This window comes from Mauremys reevesii, linkage group 11 (genome assembly GCF_016161935.1).
Source record: "Mauremys reevesii isolate NIE-2019 linkage group 11, ASM1616193v1, whole genome shotgun sequence".
Taxonomy (NCBI): Eukaryota; Metazoa; Chordata; order Testudines; family Geoemydidae; genus Mauremys; species Mauremys reevesii.
The window spans coordinates 37,135,904-37,148,091 of NC_052633.1; the positions used below are offsets into that span (position 1 = coordinate 37,135,904).

The 12,188-nt window shown below is 42.1% G+C and overlaps 1 protein-coding gene across 6 annotated transcripts in view; it reads left to right on the forward strand.

Annotated features, from left to right (window-relative positions):
- Positions 1-12,188, forward strand: part of WIPF1 (WAS/WASL interacting protein family member 1) — a 75,114-nt gene that overhangs the window by 47,817 nt on the left and 15,109 nt on the right. For 4 of the 6 annotated variants that reach the window (XM_039495433.1, XM_039495434.1, XM_039495435.1 and 1 more), the window contains one exon: positions 10,888-10,976. In XM_039495433.1, coding sequence (XP_039351367.1) covers positions 10,926-10,976 — 51 coding nt within the window. In that variant the 5' untranslated portion in view covers positions 10,888-10,925. Of the gene's footprint in view, positions 1-1,043; positions 1,102-7,039; positions 7,063-10,887; positions 10,977-12,188 lie in introns of those variants that run through there. The other 2 variants (XM_039495437.1, XM_039495438.1) reach the window with 2 other exon arrangements.

Genomic DNA, 12,188 nt, shown 5'->3' on the forward strand with positions numbered 1-12,188 from the left:
ATGAAAACATATACTGCTGCATTCTAATCCTCCTCTAGATGACTTTGTAGCGTGGATGCTTTTGGATTTGAGAGTTTTTAGTTCTAGTCTCAGCAGGGGCAAATTCCTCAAACCAATCTGTGATGGAGCCCCTGGGATGGTCTGTCTGCTATTAGTAACACTAACCTGATGGATTATAAACCTCAACAGGTTTGGAGGGTTTTTTGTTTGTTTGTTTGTTTTTCTTTGATTTAAGAAAGGGAAGGGTTGGAGAAGCCCAAAGAAAATGGAGAAAGTATCAATATTCTAAGGTATATTTAAAAAGCAAAGTTATATTGTGGTAGCTTCTTATCATTCCAAACCTTGATGAAAGGTGCCAGCAACATTTTGAGCAATACTAGAGACAGCACTGGGTATTTCTGTTATTACTTTGCACATGGCCCATGATATTGATTGCGGAGTCATCATAATGTACTGGATTTGTATGTGAGGTTGCCTTACAGCTGTTGCCCCTGCTAGCTGTGGAAAATTCTTCTTTTAGCACAGATACAGACCTTTATTTTTGGAGCTTAAGGACTGGGTTTCTAGTCTTGGATAAGGTGTGTATTAGGTTCCTGTTATTGTATCTCTTGCCTACAGCACAAGGATTCATTACAGTGAGTGTTCAAATATTGGCCCTTTTAATTTTTATATATAAATAGTGTTAATATACAGTACTTTCCAGAAATAAAATGCAAACAAATTAACATTGGATTGCAAAGATCTATGGTTCTAAAGTGTCAGAGCCAGAGACCCTCATCCTTTTGATTTGTAAAGTGGTGCTTTGTGTCACTGCTCATTAGTCTTACAAGCACCTTCGTTGTTTGCAACTACACAGGGCCACCCAGAGGATTCAGGGCCCCTGCTGCTGAATTGCCACCGAAGACCCGGCACTTCGGTGGCAGGTCCCGGAGTGGAAGGACCCCCTGCCGCCGAATTGCCGCTGAAGAACTGGAGCAGAAGAAGCTCCGGGGGCCCCCGGAGCGAGTGAAGGACCCTGCTCCAGGGGCTCTGAAAAACTCTAGTGGGGGCCCCTGCGGCAAATTGTCCCACTCACCCCCCACAGGCGGCCCTGCAACTACAGTAGGTACATTTATTGCACCAACAGAAGTTAACATAAGAAGGGCCATGCTGGGTCAGACCAATGGTCCGTCTAGTCCAGTATCTTGCCTTCTGCAGAGGCCGTTGCGAAATGCTTCAGAGAGAATGAACAAAACAGAGTCGTTTATCAAGTGATCCATCCTCTTATCATCCAGTCCCAGCTTCTGGCAATCAGAGGTTTAGGGATACCCAGAACATAGGATTGCATTGCTGACCATCTTGGCTAATAGCCATTGATGGACCTATCCTGCATGAACTTACCTCATTCTTTTTTGAACCCACTTATGCTTTTGGCCTTCACAACATTTCCTGGCAGTCCACAGGTTGATAGTACATCTTCACAATGCACATTCTTTTGTTTGTTTTAAACCTGTGGCCTATTAATTTAATTGGTGTTCATGGGTTCTTGTGTTAAATGAAGGGGTACATAACACTTCCTTATTCACTTTCTCCACACCTTTCATGATTTTATAGACCTCTATCATATCCCCCTTAGTCATCTCTTTTCCAAACTGAACCACCTTGATATTTTTAGTCTTTCCTCATTTGGAAGCCATTCCATACCCTTGATCATCTTTGTTACCTTTCTCAGAACTTTCTCCAGTTCCAGTATATCCTGGACAAAGTACTCAACATGTAGGCGCACCATGGTTCCTGGCGTTGTTGTTTGTTTTTTGACAGCTGCTGCACATTGAGAACTATCCACAGTGATGCCAATATCTCTTTTTTAAGTGGTACAGCCCAGTAAGTCTAACTTCAATACCAGTCAAACTGGTTGAAACCATAGGAAACAAAGGGTAGGAATAAATGGTCAGTTTTCAGAATGGAGAGAGGTAAATAGTGGTGTCCCCCAGGTCTGTACTGGGACCAGTCCTATTCAACATAATCATAAATGATCTGGAAAAAGGGGTAAACATTGAGGTGGCAAAATTTGCAGATGATACAAAATTACTCAAGATAGTTAAGTCCCAGGCAGACTGTGAAGAGCTACAAAAGGATCTCTCAAAACTGGGTGATTGGGCAACAAAATGGCAGATGAAACTCAATGCTGATAAATGCAAAGTAATGCACATTGAAAAACATAATCCCAACTATACATATAAAATGATGGGGTCTAAATTAGCTGTTACCACTCAAGAAAGAGATCTTGGAGTCATTGTGGATAGTTCTCTGAAAACATCCACTCAATATGCAGTGGCAGTCAAAAAAGCGAACAAAATGTTGGGAATCATTAAGAAAAGGATAGATAAAACAGAAAATATCATATTGCCTCTATATACATCCATGGTATGCCCACATCTTGAATACTGCATGCAGATGTGGTTGCCCCATCTCAAAAAAGATGTATTGGAACTGGAAAAGGGTTCAGAAAAGGGCAACAAAAATGATTAGGGGTATGGAATAGCTGCTGTATGAGGAGAGCTTAATAAGACTGGGACTTTTCAGTTTGGAAAAGAGACGACTAAGGGGGGGATATGATAGAGGTCTATAAAATCATGACTGATGTGGAGAAAGTAAATAAGGAAGTGTTATTTGCTTCTCCTCATAACACAAGAACTAGGGGCCACCAAATGAAATTAATAGGCAGCAGGTTTAAAACAAACAAAAGGAAGTATTTTTTCACAGAACGCACAGTCATACTGTGGTACTCCTTGCCAAAAGATGTTGTGAAGACCAAGACTATAACAGGGTTAAAAAAAGAACTAGATAAATTCGTGGAGCATAGGTCCATCAATGGCTATTAGCCAGGATAAGCAGCGATGGTGTCCCTAGCCTCTGTTTGCCAGAAGCTGGGAATGGGATACAGGGGATGGATCACTTGATGATTACCTGCTCTGTTCATTCCCTCTGGGGCACCTGGCATTGGCCACTGCCGGAAGAAAGGATACTGGGCTAGATGGATCTTTGCTCTGACCCTGTATGGCTGTTCTTATGTTCTCAGTAGGATTTTACTTCTGATTTTTAAAAGATGTCTTTTTGTCTCTAACCATACCTTTTCCTCTGTTATTTATCCACGGTGATATTTTATTGGTCCTCTTGCTATTTTTGTTTTGTTTGGGATATGCATATAGTTTGAACCTCTTTTATGCTGGTTTAAACTGGTTTCCATGCAGCTTGCAGGCATTTCCCTCTTGAGACTGTTCCTTTTAATTTCCATTTAATTAGCCTCTTCCTTTTTGTGTAGTTCACTTTTTTGAAGTTAAATGCTACTGTGGTGGCTTTCTTTGATATTTTTTGGTATTCTCCCCCCCACCCTACTCCCCTCCAGGATGTTAAATTTAATTAATTACGGTCATTGCTTTTACCGAGTGGTTCAGCTATATTCATCCCTCAGACCAAACCCTGTGTTGCCACTTAGGACTAAATTAAGAATTGCCTCTCCGTGTGTGGGTCCCAGGACTAGTTTCTCCAAGCAGTCATTAGTGATGTCTCTAAAGTTTATCTCTGCATCCCATCCTGAGGTGACGTGCCCAGTCAATATGGGGATAGTTGAAATCCCCCATTATTATTGGGTTTTCTGTCTTTGTGACCCCTCTAATCTCCTGGAGCATTTCACAATCACTATCACCATCATGGTCTGGTGATGGGTAGTATATTTCTACTGCTATACTCTTATTATTCAAGCATGGAATTTCTATCCACAGAGATTCTATGGTACAGTTTGATTCATTTAAGATTTTTATTACATTTGACTCTAAGCTTTCTTTCACATACAGTGTGCTCCCCCACCAGTATGACCTACTGTCATTCCTATGTATTTTGTACCATCATATTACCGTGTCCCATTGGTCACCATCGTTCCACAAAATTTCTATGATGCCTATCATATCAATATCCTCATTTAATACCAGGCACTCAAGTTCACCCATTTTAGTATTTAAACTTCTTGCATTTGCGTACAATCACTTGTAAAATGTATCAGTATTTAGCTGTTTGCCTTTGTTATATGATTGAATGAAACTCTTGTTCGTTTGTTTCTCTTCAGCTCCTACCTTTACTTTATAACTTCTATCCTCTTCACTTTACTAGGATATAGAGTTTCCCTTTTAATAAATTGTCCCCTATTGAATGTGTCTGTCCAAACTATGCACCTGTTGGCTTCCCCCAGCCCTTCATTTAAAACTCCTATATGACCTTTTCAATTTTACATGCCACCAATCTGGTTCCATTTTGGTTAAGATAGAACCCATCTGTCCAATATAGGCTCCTCCTTTCCCAAAATGTTCCCTGTTCCTAATAAACCTAAATCCTTCCTTTGAACATCGTCTCATCCACACATTGAGACCCAGCAGTTCTGCCTGTGTAACTGGCCCTGCACGTGGAACTGGAAGCCTGTTGGAGAATGCTACAATGGAGGTCCTGAACTTCAATCTCTTATCTAACAGCCTAAATTTGGTCTCTAGCACATCTTTCCCTGTGTCATTGATACACACATATACCACGACCACCGGCTCTTCCCCAGTTCTGCACATCCATCTGTCTAGATGTCTTGAGAGGTTTGAAACCTTCACACCTGCAGACACTTCACCGTGCAGGTCTCCTGGTCATCACAAACCCAACTATCTGCATTTCTAATAATCGAATCCCCCACTGTTACCTGTGTCTTCCTGCTAACTTGGTTTCCTTCCACCGCCACAGAGGTACCCTCGGTTCAAGAGGATACCATGACATCATCTGGAAGGAGGGTCCCAACTATGGAATCGTTCCCCCTCTGCTCCCACTTGATGTTCTCCTTTCCCAAGGCTTTCATCCTCCTCAACAGCACAGAGGCCATCACATGGGGGTGGGGTCGTTCTGTTGTGTCCCGGAAAGTCTTGGTTGTGTACCTTTCTGTCTCCCTTCGCTCCCCTCTGGTCTCCACAGCCCATACTCAAACTCTGAGAACAGTGTGCTGCTTACATCAAATGTGCACACACATGCCACCTGCCCACAAGGCAGGTAAATCATACCTGTTGCATCCAGTGGAATAAACTGGATAGCCCCCACGCTGCTGCTGGACTTCTGCCTGCATTATTTTCACTCCTGCAGATGTGGGTGGGGTGTTTGGTTGGTTTTTGTTGTTGTTGTGGATGAATGAATTTTGGTTTTTTTCTGGTGTTCGTTGGCCTGCGTTTAGAGAATGTTTGTTAGGTGTATCTGGCTCTCTTACTCCCTCCCAGAACTCCCGTTTGCTGTTCCTGTTCGCTGGCTCCTCTGGTCGCTTACAAGATGGCTTTTTAAACCCTTGTTCTCCCTGCGTTAGCCCCACCCCCTGGTCAAGGGCTCCTGAAGGGATTATGAATCAAAGGATGGCAGGATAGAGCCTCATTAGGAAGTGCTCAGCCTTGCCTAGGAGGTCACTGGGTTCAGCATGCAGCCCCCCATACACCCCTCACTATAATCGTCAATCCAGCAGGCACACGGTAAGCAAGCACACAGCAACAAACAACCAGACAACACACTCGCCCAAGGGACACGTGGTCACATCTGGAAAGCTCCCTCACAAAACTCCCCCCATATGCAGGTCCTGTTCGCTAGCTCCGCTGGACCTATACATTGGTCCAATAAAAGCTGGTCCAAAGTTAGTTCAATAAAAGCTTAAAGACTAACAAATTTATTTCAGCATGAGCTTTCGTGAGCTACAGCTCACTTCTTCGGATGCATAGAATGGAACACACAGACAGGGGATATTTATACATACAGAGAACATGAAAAGGTGGAAGTATGCATAACAGGAAAAGTCTAATCAGTTGAGATGAGCTATCATCAGCAGGAGGAAAAAAAACTTTTTGAAGTGATAATTAAGATGGCCCATAGAAGGTGTGAGGAGAACTTAACATAGGGAAATAGATTCAATTAGTGTAATGACCCAACCATTCCCAGTCTCTGTTTAGGCCAGAGTTAATTGTATCTAATTTGCATATTAATTCAAGTTCAGCAGTTTCTCTTTGGAGTCTGTTTTTGACGTTTTTTTGTTGCAAAATTGCCACCTTCAAGTCTGTCACTGAGTGGTTAGAGAGGTTGAAGTGTTCTCCCACTGGTTTTTGAATGTTATGATTCCTGATGTCAGATTTGTGTCCATTTATTCTTTTGCGTAGAGACTGTCCGGTTTGTTAAACTTCCAGGCCTATCTGCAGCCTTAGTTCACTTCCACCCCACTGAACTTCTTAAGGAGCCAATTTCTGCTGGTCTAAAATGACCCATTAAAAAGGAAGGGTAACTAAAATAGTATAGTTATGCAAAACTTGATAGTTGAAATAAGTAACTGGTAAATCAGTCTTCAACATGAAACATGAATAGATTAGTCCAATTACTCACTGATTTATCTTTGAGCTGCCTACATGCATGCATTTTTATATATGAACTGTACATTTCAGACCAGATGTTTTTCTCCTTCCGCTAAAGATGCTTTTTTCTGGGCGTTTGCAATGGTGTCATTAATTTGCAATAACTTAAGCAAACTGCCTTTGTTAGCTTTTTGCCATAGCATTTAAATAAAGAAAACAAATTATTTCCCATTTCACTCAGCTGAAGGAGTTAAGATTTTATTATAAGTGAAAAGCATGACTATTTCCCTCCCACCACTCCCCCTGCCCCGTCCCCCCGCCAGTATGATGGCATAGTAATTGTGCAGGCAACTGCAGCTATGAAAAGACTGTATTAAGAAACAGGATGGTGGTGGTTTGCTGTAAGAACTAATTTTCCTGTTGACTTTTTTGTTTTTAAACAGGAAGTTGAAGAACAAAGCTGCATATGTCTTAATTAGCTCTTCTGTTAATATTTCAAATCTGAATTTTAGTATAAGAAGATTGGGAATGGATAATATTTTGTTCACGTTTTTATTTGATGAACATAAGAGTTGGAAATATGCAAAACTCTGAAAAGAAATGTTCAGAATTTACTGGAATACTGTCAATTAACACCTATTTCTGTCTGAAAATATTTCACCTACTAATATTAGAGGTAACTTCTACCATTACAAAGATCAAAGAGAATTTCTATCAGTTTGGTTTTGTGTATTTGACAGCGCTGTGTGTAGACTCAATAAGTTAGTCAGCTTCTCCTTTCATTTGCATTGGTGTCTCTCAGAGCAACAGGAGAAAAACTTTTTTTAAAGGAGACTATAAACCTACAAACATTGGCAGAGACACTCCAAGGCAGAAGTAGTGCCTGAAACCATTTTGAACTCCATTTTCTCCCCCAGTTAGTTAGATTTCAAGCTGGTGGTGTGTTCTCCTACTTTCTTCCCCTATTGAAGACTTTAGGCATTGAGGTCCCAATTCAGGAAAGCACTTAAGCACCTGGATGGAACTAAAGCACATATTTAAAGTTCAGCACATTCTGAAGTGCTTTCTTAAACTGCAGCCTATGTAAATTCCTTCTCTCCTCTCCTCTATGTAGCATGGATTTTGTTTTAAGTGTATTTGCAATGCTATTTATGACTTTACAAATAACTAGGAAAATAAGTTTTTTTTCCTCTTTGAAACATGCCAGCATCTTAAGATATAAATCTCTATTTCTAAGCAAGATTTTTTTTCTAACAGACCTAAACCTTCTTGTCATTTCTGTGATATAACAGAAGTGCAAAGTGGTGACTCGAATCCAGATGGTTACTAACAGCTCAGATAATTGAACTTCCCTTTTCTAGCATTAATCAGATTTTAATCAGTGTATTCTATCTAGCATGAAGTAGATCTGAAGTAGAATTTGTTTGATGCAAATCTTGTTTTGAGACTTCAAAAATAAGTGTGGAAAAAATAAGATTTGTGTATTCCTCTGAATAACTACTGTGGATAATATTACTGTCAGCATGGACACCTGGAGGATAACTTTTATTCCCACTCCCATTACTTTTTTACCTATTCTGCATAGGTATGATTTGAGTGACTGATAGTGGCACCTTTTACTAACGCCTGTTTATTTGAACTGGCAAAAGAAAAACCTATGGGAAAAGGAGGCATCTTAAATAACAAACTAGCTTCCTATTCCAGAAACCACTTCCTTTTAAATGTGTGCTTGTTACCTCCACTTACCTATGGCAATGAGGCAGGCAAGTGTATAATGCTGCCATCTGTGATGATCTCTTCCTTCCTGCTGCTGCGGCTTGTGGCCCAGGAATTTGATCTTTCCTTCATTCAGCAGCAGTCAGCTTGCTGACCCATCCTGCTTCTCCCTCCTTGTCTGGCCACCCCTCAAACACTTTGTGTCAACTACTCCTGAGCTTCTCTACCCAATAAAGCTGCTGGATTGGCTCCTTGTGGAGGCAGTAATACTCAATTGCTAGGCTTCTCCAGAAGGGAGCAGCTGATTATAGAGGCAGCACTTGCTTTGCATTACCAATTCCCTTCATCTTCCCATTCCACCCTCTGCACCAGAGGACTTGCTGGCAGTTTGTGGGACTTTCAACCATAGTTGGAGAATTATTGATCTTAAGAATACCTCTAAGCTAATACTTCTGAATGCAGCTGTGAAAAAACAAATAGAAAAGTTCTAGAGCTCGTGTTCCAAAATGCCATCGGTAAACATTGGACTTGCACACAACCATTTTTTTTCAAGTCTGACCTATACTTTAGCCTTAATGAGAGCTACAAAAAACCCAAGGTTGAACATTTTACTTTCATCTCTTTGAATTATCCAAGCATGAGATTTCAGATCAGGGGATGATGGGAAATCTGTAGTGGGTTTTTTTTTTTCCCCAACAAACTCAAAAACAACATGGCTGACTTAGGGCAAACTGTTTTGGGGTTTTTCGTTTGTTTTTGTTAGGAGATCTTTGGGCTGCGATGAAGTTTTAGAAGCATTTAATCCAAAAGGAGCTTGTTAGAGAGAGATTTTTAAAAAGTAGCTGAATATGAGGTTTAGAATGAAGTTAGAAACATTAACTTTACCTAGAACTAGTTCTGCTTATATCTGTTGTTGTTGTTGTTGTTGCTACAGCCAGCGCTAGGGATGTGCAAGCACCGTGATTGCACATAGCGCTGCTTGCCAATGGAGCCTCCTCAGCAGCCGAAACACGAGGGGTATAGCTACACTTATGGTGGTGTGTCGAATACAGACATTGCACATCCACGGGTACAAATATCCGTGTCGATGGCAAGGCTTAGCTAAGGTGAATAGAGTAGAGGGCCCTGCATACCAGAGCCCTCAGGGTATGTACCCTGCACAGGCTCTCTACACACCCAAGCTGTGCCACCCACCATTACAATGCCCGCTGCCTGCCTGCTGCTAGAGCCTTTCATCGCTGCAGTGAAAGGCTCTGGCAGGAGGGAGGAAACTGCTGGAGCCTTCACTGCAGCATGTAGCTACACATGTAATGTCTATACTCCGCACGCCACCGTAAGTGTAGACATAGCCTAGGGCAGGCTGCAGAGGAGTAGTCTATTCTCTCTCAGTTGGGCAATTTTGTGCAATTCCCACCCCACCCCCCCAGTGTTTATTCATGAAAGTGGCATTTGTGCCTGTCGCTGATAACTTGCTGTCACAGTATTTGGTAGGAAATCCTTCTCCCTTCCACACCCCCTCAGTCTGTTCCTATACCAAGCTGAGATTTTTCTTTTTATAGTACATTGTACTGTGAGGCCTGGGTTTCTGCTACAATAATAATTTGCATTTATATACTGCTGTTCATCCTTGCAGATCCCCAAACGCTTTGGGCTAGACTGCCCCTTACCCGGCCATGTGCGGAAGTAAGGCCAGCCCAGACTGCGGCTCCAGTTGAGTGGGGGAGAGAGTGGGCTGCTTGCCTGATACTCCCTTGGTGAGGAAGCAGGTGGGCAGTGAGAGGAGCCGTGGCTGGGCATACTACTGGCCTGCCAGAGTAGCTAGCCAGGCACACCACAGGGAGTAAGGGGTGCTCCCAAAGAGAAAGGAAGTAACATACTTCCTGTCCCCCCCCCCCCCCCATCACCACACACAAGTTTAAATCGCTCTTAGGGGACTGCATCCTTTTTAAAGTACCAATTTAAAAGTTCTAATCACCAAGGGTGTTTTTTCAAAGTGATGCTTGGAGATTTAGCTATGTGACAATCACTGAGACTTATCCTGCAGTCCTTGCTCAGGAGAAAATCTCGTGGGGTTCAATGGGAATTTTGCCTGAGCATTATTTATTATTGAACATTCTCAGGTGCCTGCCACCAGAGCAAGTTGTGCAGAATAAGGCCCATCAACAGGAGGTGCACAACTGAATCCTCACACATTGCATGTAGATTGTGGTGGTATTGCCTGGTAACAAGACATCTTTACCTGATCTCACCTGGAATTATCATAGATGCAAGCCACTGAAATTTTGTGTGGACCCCCAGTTTATGTATGTCACTACTGCTAATACTTGTGGCTGTTTCTTGTCAAAGTTTAAAATACAAAATATTCTCCTAACACTGATTTATGCTCAGGCCTGGTCTACACTTGGGGAGGGCAGGGATCGATCTAAGTTATGCAACTTCAACTATGTGAATAACGTAGCTCAAGTCGACATACTTAGATCTACTTACCGCGATCTCTTCACTACGGTGAGTCAACTGCTGCCACTCCCCCGTTGACTCTGCTGGCGCCTCTCACCAAACTGGAGTACAGGAGTTGATGGGAGAGCACTTGGGGATCGATTAACGCGATAAATCGATCCCCGCTGGATCAATCACTGCCCACTGATTCGAGTGGTAGCGAAGACATACCCTCAGAAAATGTATCTGCTAAATCTGTTAGCTAAGCATATGGTTCAGCAGTCAGGATAACGTGTGAATACAACATTTATAGATTTATTACTTTACTGTATCTTATTGTTGTTGACAGATTTCATAGCAATATCGGGAAAAGTTCCACTGTAGACCATGCCTGTCCCTCCCCCTCCAGCTCCTCCGCCTCCCCCAACTCTTGCAGTGGTAAGTTTCAACTTAGAAGTAGTCACATGAAATATAAATGTAAAATATTTGTTGTTACAATGTACCATGTGGGTCATATTTAAAGGGGCAAATTCTGTACCTTTGTGCACAATCATGTATTTGGGACTTGGGTAAGGGATACCGCCGTGGTTGGAGAATGTACTCCTTGCAGGAATACAAGCAGTGCTGCTACTCCTTCCCACTGACTGACTGCACTACTGTCCTCACCTGCTCTGCATCCCTTTGCTCCCTCCATACAGGTGGGTTAGTCTAATGTATGGTTTCTCAGTCTGGGGGTCATGGCCATTTTTCAGGAGGTTGTGACCACCTTCTCTGTCATTAGAGCTACATTACATGGGAGGGGGTTTGTGAAACTTTTTCTCCATTGTAACATGAGGCCATCCTGTGGAGAAGGTTGAGAACCATTAGGCTAATGGATCTTCCTATTGGATGAACCAGTGGCTTTGATCCATCCCTGCCCCACTTTCCCTTTATGCTGCCACTGAAAGCTATGCCACACAAGGGTTCAGGAATGTTCTGCATGGTCTCTGTCCCCACTTTCTGGGAAACATCCATATTACTGAGCTGGCAAATCAGGAAACCCTTTCAGTGGTCATTAAATGATCTCAAAACAAATTAGGTTTTGGGATCTTTTCTCAGCTGCAGTTTTGCAAGGAAAGAAGGGGAGAAATGTAATGCAACAAATTCAATCTGAATGAGTAACATGTTTTCTTCAGTCATGAGAGGCTTTAGAAGCGTCTGGAAAGATTAGAATTCGTATTTTGTATAACAATACAAAACATTTCCTCTCTTTTTCTAAACTTGTCGTTACCCTTTCTGAATGCGGAGGTAATGCAAAAATTACACTCTGAAAAGACAAAGCAGAAGCAACTGAGATTGGGCATCTTAAAACCTTGACTGGAAATCAGAAAGGCCTGTGATATTTGAAGTGGAGGATCAACATTTTCCAGATAAATTTAATGAAGAGAAAACAGTAGCCAAATGCTTGGTTTCCTTCCAAGGCATCCAGTGTTTGGATATTATGTACTTTGCTGTGAATCCTCCCTCGCCCCCCACCCCAACAACTTCAATCTTTCTGTGCAAATCATCACTGTTTGCACTCGTTCATCCTCCAAAATAGCAACCTTTTTTTTTTTCAGTTCCATCTTTTCAATTATATTTTTTAATTGAGATTTCTAAAAAAGACACATC